Genomic DNA, 13,894 nt, shown 5'->3' with positions numbered 1-13,894 from the left:
TTTTTTTACCATTTTCCAAAATGTTATTGATAATTTCTCGACTTTTATGTTTGAAAAAAATCAGTCAACCTCTGATCGCCTCCAAAAATTGGTGTACAGTATCATATTCCAAAAAAAATGATTAACTTTTTCTATAGCATTCAGATATAACTGTTGTCAACCATAATAATATCACCATCATAATAATCCCCTCAATTCCCCCCAAAACGGTTTAATTCGCTGGAATATTAAGACGATATAACATACAATATATGCAATATATTTATCTGTACAGTAAATCTATTTATATCTGCACCTTATTACTCTTTTATCCTGCACTACCACGAGCTAATGCAACGAAATTTCGTTCTTATCTGTGTTGTAAAGTTAAAATTTGAATGACAATAAAGGAAGTCTAAAATGTTAAATTAAATAAAAATGTGTTTTACATTGTATTTCTTTAACTTGAACTAAATTGGATATTTTAATATAAATTGTCCATACTTTTGCAAACAGAGAGATACATCCGGTTAATATACACTCTTTGCCAAAAGCGCCCACGCTCCCACTTCCGCTCAAACAGGAAGTGACGTTCCAGCAGAAAATGGCGTTCATAAAGCCTATGGATTGCTCTGGTTTGTTAGCCATCTGATGTTGGAGCGACCCGGGACTCTGTCTGGCGGCTGACCGACGCCATGGCAGCGGATCACCGCTGCCCGCTTCGCTCGTTACGGAACTAAACCCGCAACTTCATGTCCGACGGAACGCGAGCGTCCTGGTCCAAGAGGGCTTTTTGTGGGCATTCTCAGCGCCGAGGTGAGACGACCGATTTAGCCGCTATGCTAAGGGCTCCCCCCCGCCTGTCCCCCCCCCGGTCCCCCGGTCCCTCGGTCCAGCCCATTCGGAACCTGCGGTTGTTGTCACCAAAATGGTGACAGCCGTTCAAAGCAGACAATAAATGCTAACCACCCTGCTAAACGTGTTCTTTCACCATCTCTAATCAGACTTTTAACTTAGCAGCGCTGCTGTCACCTCGCCTTTGTTTTGGGAAACATTTGTATGAAAACATCTGTTGTGTTCTTTTTGACAAATTGTTTTATTGTTCCCTCAATCACAGCTTAGTCACATTGCCAGTGTGTTTGTGTACAGGACAGGACAACAGTTTGGACACACCTTCTCCTCATTCAATGCGTTTTCTTTAGTTTCATGACTAGTTACATTGTAGATTGTCACATCAAAACTATGAATGAGCACATGTGGAGTTATGTACTTAACAAAAAAAAAAAGGTGAAATAACTGAAAACATGTTTTATATTCTCTTCATCTGGCTCCTCTCAATGTGGAGGAGCAGCGGCTTTACTTGGAGTTCCCCCCGGATGAGAGAGCTTCTCACCCTATCTCTAAGGGAGAGCCCCGCCACCCGGCAGAGGAAACTCATTTCGGCCGCCTGTACCCGCGATCTTGTCCTTTCGGTCATAACCCAAAGCTCATGACCATAGGTGAGGATGGGAACGTAGATCGACCTTCCGGCTCAGCTCCTTCTTCACCACAACGGATCGATACAGCGTCCGCATTACTGAAGACGCCGCACCGATCCGCCCGTCGATCTCACCATCCACTCTTCCCTCACTCGTGAACAAGACTCCGAGGTACTTGAACTCCTCCACTTGGGGCAGGGTCTCCTCCGCAACCCGGAGATGGCCCTCCACCCTTTTCCGGGCGAGAACCATGTACTCGGATTTGGAGGTGCTGATTCTCGACCCAGTCGCTTCACACTCAGCTGCGAACCGATCCAGTGAGAGCTGAAGATCCTGGCCAGATGAAGCCATCAGGACCACATCATCTGCAAAAAGCAGAGACCTAATCCTGCAGCCACCAAACCGGATCCCCTCAACGCCTAGAAATTCTGTCCATAAAAGTTATGAACAGAATCGGTGACAAAGGGCAGCCTTGGCGGAGTCCAACCTCGGGATCCCCCGGGAAGAGCTGGACGAAGTGGCTGGGGAGAGGGAAGTCTGGGCTTCCCTGCTTAGGCTGCTGCCCCCGCGACCCGACCTCGGAAAAATTAAAGAATTATTGTCACACACACACTAGGTGTGGTGAAATTTGTCCATCCCCCTTTTCACCCCCTGGGAGGTGAGGGGAGCAGTGGGCAGCAGCGGTGCCGCGCCCGGGAATCATTTTTGGTGATTTAACCCCCAATTCCAACCCTTGATGCTGAGTGCATTTATAGTCTTTGGTATGACTCGGCCGGGGTTTGAACTCACAACCTACCGATCTCAGGGCGGACACTCTAACCACTAGGCCAGTGTGTGGAAGAAGATGGATGGAGGTTTTATATTCTAGTTTCTTCAAAATAGCCACCCTTTGCTCTGATTACTGCTTTGCACACTCCTGGCATTCTCTTAATGAGCTTCAAGGTAGACTTAGACTTAGACAAACTTTAATGATCATACTTGCCAACCCTCCCGATTTTTCCGGGAGACTCCAGAATTTCAGTGCCCCTCCCGAAAATCTCCCGGATGGTCCCGATTTTCACCCGGATAACAATATTGAGGGCGTGCCATTTTGGCACTGCCTTTAGCGTCCTCTACAACCTGTCGTCAGGTCCGCTTTTTCTCGTTATAGACAGCGTGCCGGCCCAGTCACATCTGTATGCGGCTTCTACAGACACACGTAGGTGACTGCAAGACATACTTGATCAACAGCCATACAGGTCACACTGAGAGGGGCCGTATAAACAACTTTAACACTGTTACAAATATGCGCCACACTGTGAACCCACACCAAACAAGAATGACAAACACATTTCGGGAGAACGTCCGCACCGTAACATAACATAAACACAACAGAACAAATACCCAGAATCCTTTGCAGCCCTAACTCTTCCGGGCTACAATATACGCCCCCACACCCCATCTCCCGAATTCGGAGGTCTCAAGGTTGGCAATTATGTGAATGATCCACAAGGGAAATTGTTCCACTCAGTAGCTCTGTTACAAAGGATGGAAAGTGTAAGGATGGAAAGGATAATGCAGGTATAAAATAGATGTACCGTAGTAGCAATATAAAATATAACATATATGTAATATTTACATAATATATGTACAGTATAGGGCAGCACGGTGGAACAGGGGTTAGTGCGTCTGCCTCACAATACGAAGGTCCTAGGTTCGATCCTGCGCTCGGGATCTTTCTGTGTGGCGTTTGCATGTCCTCCCCGTGACTGCGTGGGTTCCCTCCGGGTACTCCGGCTTCCTCCCACCCCCAAAGACATGCACCTGGAAATAGGTTGATTGGCAACACTAAATGGGCCCTAGTGTGTGAATGTGAGTGTGAATGTTGTCTGTCTATCTGTGTTGGCCCTGCGATGAGGTGGCGACTTGTCCAGGGTCTACGCCGCCTTCCGCCCGAATGCAGCTGAGATAGGCTCCAGCACCCCCCGCGACCCCAAACGGGACAAGCGGTAGAAAATGGATGGATGGATGTACAGTATATGATATATACTGATGTATTATATTATGTTTATATCATATATACAATATATAACAATTAGCATGTACAATATTACAGTATATGTAACAGCTGCAGCATAAAATAGAGAGTAGATCCAGCAGAAAATAGACATTATAAACAAAGAGAGGTAGCTAACATAGAAGGTGTCAGGTAATAGACAGATGTCATCTATCGCTGTATGGCCAGTGATTACACAGCTGGATGGAGTGCGGAATGAAGGAGTCCTTGAATCGAATCAGGTAGTCACCTGAAATGGTTTTCACTTCACAGGTGTGCTTGAAGAGAGAGAAGGCCAAGAGTGTGCAAAGGGTGGCTATTTTGAAGAAACTAGAATATAGACTAGACTTAGATATCCTTTCATTGTCATTCAAAGTTGAACTTTAGAGTACAGATAAGAACAAAATTGTGTTGCATTAGCTCATGGTAGTGCAGGATAAAAGAGCAATAAGGTGCAGATATACAGTAAATAAATAGATTACTGTACAGATAAATATATTGCACTTTTGCATATGCATCCACATTTATGGATGTATGTTATATTGGCTTTATATTCCAGCCAGTTAATCCGATTTTGGGGGGAATTGAGGGGATTATTTTAATGCGTTCAAGAGTCTTACGGCCTGAGGGAAGAAGCTGTTACAGAACCTGGAAGTTCTGCTATGGAGGCTGCGTAACGTCTCTCTATAGAGTCCAGGCAGCGGCTTTTTGCGATTTCCTGTATAGGAGGAAGAGGAGTCCTGATGATCTTTTCTACCGTCCTCACCACTCTCTGCAGAGACTTCCAGTCTGAGGCACTGCAGGCTCCAGTCCAGACAGAGATGATGTTGGTCAGCAGGCTCTCTATAGTGCCTCTGTAGAATGTGCTGAGAATGGGGGGAGGGAGCTGTGCTCTTTTCATCCGACGCAAAAAGTGCATGCGCTGCGTAGCTCTTTTTACAAGAGCTCCGGTGTGTAGGGACCAGGTCATATTGTCAGTTATCTACACCCCCAGGAACTTGGTGCTGCTTACCATCTCCACTGCTGTGCCGTTGATGAAGAGTGGAGTGTGGCTAGACTAGTGCCTCCTGAAGTCGACGATCATCTCCTTGGTCTTGTCGACGTTCAGGACCAGGGTGTTGGTACTGCACCAGTCAACCAGATGTTTCACCTCCTCCCTGTAGTCCATGTAAAACATGTTTTCAGTTATTTAACCTTTTTTTGTTAAGTACATAACTCCACATGTGTTCATTCATAGTTTTGATGCCTTCAGTGACAATCTACAACAGGGGTCACCAACCTTTTTGAAACCAAGAGCTACTTCTTGGGTACTGATTAATGCGAAGGGCTACCAGTTTGATACACACTTAAATAAATTGCCAGAAATAGCCAATTTGCTCAATTTACCTTTAACTCTATGTTATTATTAATAATGAATGATATTTACACTTAATTGAACGGTTTAAAAGAGGAGAAAACACGAAAAAATGACAATTCAATTTTGAAACATAGTTTATCTTCAATTTCGACTCTTTAAAATTCAAAATTCAACCGAAAAAAAGAAGAGAAAAACTTAAAAAAAGAATTTATGGAACATCATTAGTAATTTTTCCTGATTAAGATAATTTTTAGAATTTTGATTGAATAGGTTAAAATCCAATCTATACTTTGTTAGAATATATAACAAATTGGACCAAGCTATATTTCTAACAAAGACAAATCATTATTTCTTCTAGATTTTCCAGAACAAAAATTTTAAAAGAAATTCAAAAGACTTTGAAATAAGATTTAAATTTGATTCTACAGATGTTCTAGATTTGCCAGAATATTTTTTTTGAATTTTAATCATAATAAGTTTGAAGAAATATTTCACAAATATTCTTCATCGAAAAAACAGAAGCTAAAATGAAGAATTAAATCACAATTTATTTATTATTCTTTACAATAAAAAAAATACATTTACTTGAACATTGATATAAATTGTCAGGAAAGAAGAGGAAGGAATTTAAAAGGTAAAAAGGTATATGTGTTTAAAAATCCTAAAATCATTTTTAAGGTTGTATTTTTTCTCTAAAATTGTCTTTCTGAAAGTTATAAGAAGCAAAGTAAAAAAAATAATGAATTTATTTAAACAAGTGAAGACCAAGTCTTTAAAATATTTTCTTGGATTTTCAAATTCTATTTGAGTTTTGTTTCTCTTACAATTAAAAATGTCGGGCAAAGCGAGACCAGCTTGCTAGTAAATAAATAAAATTTAAAAAATAGAGGCAGCTCACTGGTAAGTGCTGCTATTTGAGCTATTTTTAAGAACAGGCCAGCGGGCTACTCATCTGGTCCTTACGGGCTACCTGGTGCCCGCGGGCACCGCGTTGGTGACCCCTGATCTACAATGTAAATAGTCATGAAAACGCATTGAATGAGGTGTGTCCAAACTTTTGGCCTGTACTGTATATGAAGTTGATCTACATTGCAAACTATTGTCTCTGCAGTGGCGCGTGAGAAGCAGGGAAACGCACACGGAGAAAATGCCAGCGGTCCCTTAGAGCTCAGACATCGGAAGCCGTGAGTTCACGCCGGGGCTCCAAAAGGTGTGCAAGACTCGAACCGTCCTGCGTCTTGTCCTCTTTGTTAACCACGATTCATTTTGCATGCTTTAAAGAACAAACGCGCACTGTTGACATGTGATGAATGTGCATGTTTGCACGCCCAGGTGATCACCGCTGGCAAAGGGACATTGCAAGCATCAGCTGGAAACCCGGGGCACTGTCCTCTGATTGGCTGGGACAACCCCCTTCTGACATGCCCGTGGCCAATCCCAGGTGACGGACACTTCCTGTCCTGCTGCTGTTTGTTTTCTGACAATCCTCCCCCCTGCCGCCACCAGGTGTGATATGTCGGGGGCGGATGTGGAGGTCTATCTATCCCAGGTGCATGATGGGAGCGTGTCGTCGGGCTTCCGGGCTCTCTACGAGGAGCGTCTGCTGCTGGACGTCACGCTCACCATCGACGAGCATCACTTCCAGGTGTGTTAGGTCGCGTTCTCCATGTCGGCGTCCCCGTGCTGACGCGTGATCCTCTCGCAGGCCCACAAGGCGCTTCTGGCCACCCAGAGCGACTACTTCCGGGTCATGTTCACGGCCGACATGAGGGAGCGGGACCAGGACAAGATCCACATGAAGGGGCTGACGGCGGCAGGTTTCGGGCACATCCTGCGCTTCATGTACTACGGCTCGCTGGAGCTCAGCATGCCCACGGTGCAGGAGATCTTACAGGTGACGCCCTCGCATGTGACTTTCCCGTGGAGTCGGGACTCAACAGGGTGTCTTCCTGTGGCGCCAGGCGGCCATGTACGTGCAGCTGACGGAGGCGGTGGAGTTCTGCTGCTCCTTCCTGCTGGCCAAGATCTGCCTGGAGAACTGCGCCGAGGTCATGCGCCTCCTGGAGGACTTCAGCGTGGGGGTGGAGGGCGTCCAGGAGCAGCTGGACAACTTCCTGCTCGACAATTTTGTTCCTCTCATGAGCCGACCCGACTTCCTGTCCTACCTCAGCCTGGAGAGACTGCAGGTATTTGACGCACAACAGGGCTGTATGCTAGGGCTACGTAATAATAATAATAATAATAATAATACATTTTATTTATAAGGCGCCTTTCTGGGCACTCAAGGACACCATACACAATCACAACAATAAAATCAAATTGGATAAAAAACAACAACAACAAAGATAGAGAAGAGAAGATGATTACAATGAATGGGCAGTCAGAAATAGGTGTGTTTTGAGTCTTGATTTGAAGAGGGATATTGAATCTAAGTTGCGAAGGTCTGGTGGTAAAGAGTTCCAAAGATGTGGGGCAGAGCGGCTGAAAGCTCGGGCACCCATGGTGGACAGTTTAAATAAGGGGACAGTGAGATGGATGGATGAAGAGGATCCTAGGGAACGTGAGGGCGTGGCGACATGGATCAGGTCAGAGAGATATGATGGAGAGAGGTTATGGATGGCTTTGAAAGTGAGGAGAATTATACGATGTTTGATGGGTAGCTAGTGGAGTTGCTGCAGAACAGGGGAGATGTGCTGGATTGAAGGGGTTCTGGTGATTATCCGGGCTGCAGAGTTCTGGAGAAGCTGAAGTTTGTGAAGTGACTTGTGAGGGAGACCAAACAGGTGAGAGTTGCAGTAGTCCAGGCGAGAGGTGACCAGGCTATGGACTAGTATGGCAGCAGTATGAGGGGTAAGGGATGGGCGAAGACGATTAATGTTCCGAAGATGTAAGTAAGCAGACCGGGTAATGCTGTTTATGTGGGCTTTAAAGGAGAGTGTGCTGTCGAGGATGACACCCAGACTCTTGACTTGGGAGCTAACCATTTGGTCCGGGTTCCGATTCGATTCAGAATCGAATCTCGCTTCAACACGATTCTCCATTCAAACAGATTCTCGCAATGTATTGTTTGGTATAATAATTATGACACATTTTGAAAACAGGTTACAGGTTAGAAAAGCTCCTTCTGGCTGCATGTAGATGGCCTAAAAACATAGTTACATTTTTTTATTTTTTTTATTTTTTATTTATTGTAAATATATATTTTTTAAAACCATTGTTCAAAATGATGACTTGATTTAGAAACAAAATAAATAAAATTGTGATTGGGGTATAAATCCATTGTTTGTGCACCCGTATTAGGTGTGTGAATCTTTTCGATTCGATTCCTTGGGTGTCGATTCAATTCAGAATCAATTCTCAACTCATTTTCATTGAGGGCCACATCGCAGTAATGACTGCTTTTAGAGGGACGCTTTTTTCAAATTAATTTACATTATGCATGCGGGTAATGACCTGTGATTAATCATGATTAATCTAAATGCAGTTGATTATTACATTTTTTTAAATGTATAACTTCCTTTAAAATCATAAATAAAGGTGACAAGCAGATATTTTTTTAGATTAGATTAGATTAGTTTATTTCAAAGGGGACAATGCAATTTCATAAAACACATGACATGACTACACATGGTTAAAAAAGCCAGAATTAGCCAGAAAGCTAGTTTTTATCTGTAGTCCCCTGGCCATGATGTAAGAAAGGCAGTAAAATTACACTTTAAAAGAAAAAGTAAAGATAGACAGAGAAAAGGGAAAAAAGCACACAATACATATACAATATGATAAAAAATAGAATACAACATCTCAACATAACATTTATCTTAGCATCCAAACAGGCTCATCTTTTAGTGCTGGCAGCTGTAGGCGTTGATAAGCCACATTTAAAGATTTTTTTGTGAAGGCCTTGTAAGTTGTGAGCAGTTTAACCTCCTCAGGTACTGAGTTCCACACATTTGCGCTCCTTACTGACCAGGCCCACTTACTGAAAGTATTTTTATCTATTTGTATAGTTAATGTATAACTTGCTTTAAAACCATAAATATAAGTGACAAGCAGATATTTTTAGATTAGATTGGTTTATTTCAATGCAAACTATATTTAACTATTTGTTTTTATCTCACAAAATAGTTTTGCAATACAGTATATAGTAATATAATTGGCATGATCAGATAATATTAAAGTTTAAAAATATGCATTTTTTTCCTGTCAAAATTAAAAGAACGAATGCCATCCATTTTCTACCACTTATCCCTTTTGGGGTCGCGGGGGGTGCTGGAGCCTATCTCAGCTGCGTTCGGGCGGAAGGCGGGGTACACCCTGGACAAGTCTCCACTTCATCACAGGGCCAACACAGATAGACAGACAACATTCACACTCACATTCACACACTAGGGACCATTTAGTGTCATTTAGTAAAAAAAAAAACAGTATATAATTGAAACTAGGGATGTCTGATAATATCGGACTGCCAATATTATCGGCCGATAAATGCTTTAAAATGTAATATTGGAAATTATCGGTATCTGTTTCAAAATTATTGGTATCAGTTTCAAAAATTAAAATTCATGACTTTTTAAAAACGCCGCTGTGTACACGGACGTAGGGAGAAGTACAGAGCGCCAATAAACCTTAAAGGCACTGCCTTTGCGTGCCGGCCCAGTCACATAATATCTACGGCTTTTCACACACGCAAGTGAATGCAAAGCATACTTGCTCAACAGCCATACAGGTCACACTGAGGGTGGCCGTATAAACAACTTTAACACTGTTACAAATATGCGCCACACTGTGAACCCACACCAAACAAGAATGACAAACACATTTCGGGAGAACATCCGCACCGTAACACAACATAAACACAACAGAACAAATACCCAGAACCCCTTGCAGCACTAACTCTTCTGGGACGCTACAATATACACCCCCCACTACCCCCCCGCCCACCTCAACCTCCTCATGCTCTCTCAGGGAGAGCATGTCCCAAATTCCAAGCTGCTGTTCTGAGGCATGTTTAAAAAAATAATGCACTTTGTGACTTCAATAATAAATATGGCAGTGCCATGTTGGCATTTTTTTACATAACTTGAGTTGATTTATTTTGGAAAACTTTGTTACATTGTTTAATGCATCCAGCGGGGCATCACAACAAAATTAGGCATAATAATGTGTTAATTCCACGACTGTATGTATCGGTATCGGTTGATATCGGAATCCGTAATTAAGAGTTGGTCAATATCGGAATATCGGATATCGGCAAAAAAGCCATTATCGGACATCTCTAATTGAAACCCATTATTTACAGGCTTTCGCGGGCCACATAAAATGATGTGGCGGGCCGGAACTGGCCCCCGGGCCTTGAGTTTGACACCTGTGTTCTAGTTGGTTTTACATGAAAGAACATTTTTTGAAAATGATAAATAGATTTAGATTTAGGGATGAATAAGGATGGCGATTGTGATGTGACCTAGTGTACGCTGCTGAACACTTATCTGGTCCCGTGTGCCCCAGGCCTATCTGAACAGCGACGCCCTGAGCCGCTACCCGGAGATCGAGCTGTACGAGGCGGTCCAGTCGTGGCTGAGACACGACCGGCGGCGCTGGAGACACACGGACACCATCGTGCAGTCCGTCCGCTTCTGCCTCATGACCCCGGCCAACATCTTTGAGAAGGTGAAGACCTCCGAGTTCTACCGGTACTCCCGGCAGCTGCGGCAGGAGGTGGAGCAGGCCCTCAGCTACTTCCACGACGTCAACCAGCAGCCCCTGGCGGAGACGCGCTCCAACCGCATCCGCTCGCTGCGCCCGCAGACGGCCGTCTTCCGGGGAATGATCGGCCACAGCATGGTGAACAGTAAGATCCTGCTGCTGCAGCGCCCCAAGGTGCCTCCATCTTTGCCCCCTTTACTTCCCCTTCTCCGCTCCGCCCGCTAACCTGCCGCGTCCCGCAGGTGTGGTGGGAGCTGGAGGGCCCTCAGGTGCCGCTGCGGCCCGACTGCCTGGCCATCGTCAACAACTTCGCCTTCCTGCTGGGAGGGGAGGAGCTCGGGCCCGACGGCGAGTTCCACGCCTCGTCCAAAGTCTACCGCTACGACCCCCGCCAGAACTCCTGGCTGCGCATGGCGGACATGTCTGTGCCCAGGTCAGGCAGGTCCGGCGTGGAGAGTCGTCACTTCCTGCCCGCCGCTGACTTTGCTGTCTTGCAGGTCGGAGTTTGCCGTCGGCGTCATCGGAAAGTTTGTCTACGCGGTGGCGGGCCGCACGCGGGATGAGACCTTCTACTCCACGGAACGCTACGACATCACCGAGGACCGCTGGGAGTTCGTGGACCCGTATCCTGTCAACAAGTATGGGCACGAGGGCACGGTGCTCGGCGGGAAGCTCTACATCACGGGCGGAATCACGTCCTCGTCCACCTCCAAGCAGGTGTGCGTCTTCGACCCGGGGCGGGAGGCAGGCGGAGGCGGTGGCGGTGGCGGCGGGAGCTCGGACTCGCAGAGAACGCGCGGCGGCCGCGGGCAGCCGCTGCCCGGCTCCCACGCCAGCTGCTGGGAGAACAAATCCAAAATGAACTACGCCCGCTGCTTCCACAAGATGATCTCTCACAACGGGAAGCTGTACGTGTTCGGCGGCGTGTGCGTGATCCTGCGAGCGTCCTTCGAGTCGCAGGGCTGCCCGTCCACCGAGGTCTACGACCCCGACACGGACGAGTGGACCATCCTGGCCTCCATGCCCATCGGGCGCAGCGGGCACGGCGTGGCCGTGCTGGAGCGTCAGATCATGGTGCTGGGCGGCCTGTGTTACAACGGCCACTACAGCGACTCCATCCTCACCTTCGACCCCGACGAGAACAAGTGGAAGGAGGACGAGTATCCCAGGATGCCTTGCAAACTGGACGGTCTGCAGGTGTGCAGCCTGCACTTCCCAGAGTACGTGCTGGAGCACGTCAGACGCTGCAGCTGAGGTCCGCTCGCCAGGGGACCGCCCTCCTTTTTAGTTTTTAAACGCGTCCTCCTGACGAGAGGAGCCCTTCGCTCCCGTGACGGAAGTGCAGCCTCCACGCCGCCGCTCCCGGCCCTCGGTGCGCGCTGCCGAGTCGTCAGGGTCCCGAAAACTTTTAGCTTTTTTTTTCTTTCCAAAAAGTCCAAAAAGTTCTACTGTTCCTGGTTTGGACTGGGCTCCCTTTTCTCTTCTCTGCTGTGGAAGCTCACCTTGGACCCAACAATCCCAAGGCCTTTACAGTATGTCCCCAACACGCGTGTAGAAGCCATCAGCAGAACAACCTGACTCGTTTAGCCGAGTTTGGGCGAGTGCAGCTACTTTTGATACTCTCCTCACGTGCACTATTCCTACAACCCGGCCAAACACTACGCTAGTTGGAATATTTGCAGATGTTTGGGCTTCCGACGCGTCCCGCTCGGACTATTCGAACGTTTTTTTTTTCTTCCACTATGTCGACATTCCTCGCCTCCTCCGTGTTTGTTTTCTGATCTTCACGGGCAGTCGGTGTTTGCCCGCCAGCAGTCGCCCCCACGTCGTGTCTCAGCGCCGCCCGACTGGGTTTGTTTCTTTGTGCAAAGGGCTCAGCACACGTTGCCGTCTTTTTTATGTTATTTATTTAGCAAGCTATGCAGTAAGTGCGGCGGTTTATTTATTACTTGGACCGGGGGTTCGGCGGCTAATGACAGGACGACACGTACTTTTCTTTTGTTCGGACCGTGCTGGACTGAATAGTAGATTGCCAAGATGCCTCCTTCTCTTTGGGGTTTTTTTCACATTTGGGCCCATCCTCAGATTTAGGAAGAAAGATAATACTGTATAGACAAAAAAAATCACTTTCATTTAGCAGCTTTCAAGTGGTTTTGTAACCATGGTGACGTCTCCGCACCATGGATCAGCTGTACAGGCTTCCTTTTCACATGATACCAACAAAGTCCACACCATTTCATCTTATTTATTTCATGTAAGCTGCTGGTTCTCTGATCAGGTTCTACAACATTTCACATTAGTGTGTGTCCAAAGCGTTGTCACTACTGTTATTTTCATAACTATGCACTTTTTTTTTAAAACGAGTCATTTTATTTTTTTTGTCTAACACATGCTAACTTGCAGTTTGAAATGGCCACTGAAGTGTCAAAATGCCTGTTTGAGGAAAGTATGATGTGTGTGTGCGTGAGGATGTGTGTGTGTCAGTCACCCTTTCGTTTCACTGTCAAAGAAATGTGATCAAGTGTGACATTGCCGAGTCGCAGCATCCTTTAGTCTGTCAGTATAGGCAAAAAAGAAAAAGTAGGTAATTACAAAAAATAACTTCTATACACACACAGTATATCCATATATTTACAGTACCTTGCTACTATGACTGCAACCAAAAACAGAAGGTAGAATAAGATGAACTTGTAATCTGGGTAAATCCTCTTTGGAAACTGTTTGTAACTTCTTTCCAGAAATAAATGTTTAAATGGATGGCTTTCTGTTATTTGTGTGTGTGTGTTTAATCGCAGGTTGTTGTTGTTGCTCTTTTTTCTCTCTCATGGAATTTCAGATTAAACAACCTTTGTGTTAGTTTTATATGTCTTTGTTTGAAAGGAGTCTGGACAACTTCGGGTTATGTCCATATTATTGTTCTACAATTATTTTTGTTATTGAATACAACAACTGGTGAAGGTGTCAACTTCAGATCTATCCATTGATTATACACTTTTTTTTAATGCCTTTTTGTCATAAAAACAGAACAGAAAAAAATATGCAGTATTTCCCCAAAAATTATTTTAAAGTGGAATATTTGCTGTGAAGTAATTGGATCCTTCAATATGTCAATATTCAAAACAACACTGATTTGATTATTATTTTTTGATCAATGACAGTTAAAAAAGAATCCCACTAAAATTCTTGGGGATTTAAAAGGGCCCCACTCATTAAAGTGTTAAAAATAAGTCATACATTTTTTTGACCTTCAATGATGAAGTCTCCAGATCCACTTAGACTTAGACAAACTTTAATGATCCACAAGGGAAATTGTTCCACACAGTAGCTCAGTTACAAAAGATG

General features: G+C 45.1%; 1 protein-coding gene across 2 annotated transcripts; it reads left to right on the top strand.

Annotated features, from left to right (window-relative positions):
* Nucleotides 1-558: 558 nt before the first annotated feature.
* Nucleotides 559-13,303, top strand: klhl15 (kelch-like family member 15). Of its 2 annotated transcripts, none has more exons than XM_062020785.1 (9): nucleotides 559-795; nucleotides 5,961-6,059; nucleotides 6,182-6,290; nucleotides 6,356-6,494; nucleotides 6,555-6,743; nucleotides 6,811-7,035; nucleotides 10,355-10,726; nucleotides 10,795-10,985; nucleotides 11,050-13,303. In XM_062020785.1, exons 3-9 carry the CDS (start codon nucleotides 6,271-6,273, stop codon nucleotides 11,804-11,806), a joined length of 1,893 nt encoding a protein of 630 aa, XP_061876769.1. In that variant the 5' UTR covers nucleotides 559-795; nucleotides 5,961-6,059; nucleotides 6,182-6,270; the 3' UTR covers nucleotides 11,807-13,303. The 2 variants fall into 2 exon arrangements, with proteins under 2 accessions (XP_061876769.1, XP_061876768.1); XM_062020784.1 differs by having other exon boundaries at nucleotides 6,131-6,290.
* The last annotated feature ends 591 nt before the right edge of the window (nucleotides 13,304-13,894 follow it).

Source organism: Entelurus aequoreus, linkage group LG15 (assembly GCF_033978785.1).
Source record: "Entelurus aequoreus isolate RoL-2023_Sb linkage group LG15, RoL_Eaeq_v1.1, whole genome shotgun sequence".
Lineage (NCBI taxonomy): Eukaryota > Metazoa > Chordata > Actinopteri > Syngnathiformes > Syngnathidae > Entelurus > Entelurus aequoreus.
This window is presented reverse-complemented; position numbering and strand designations above follow the sequence as displayed.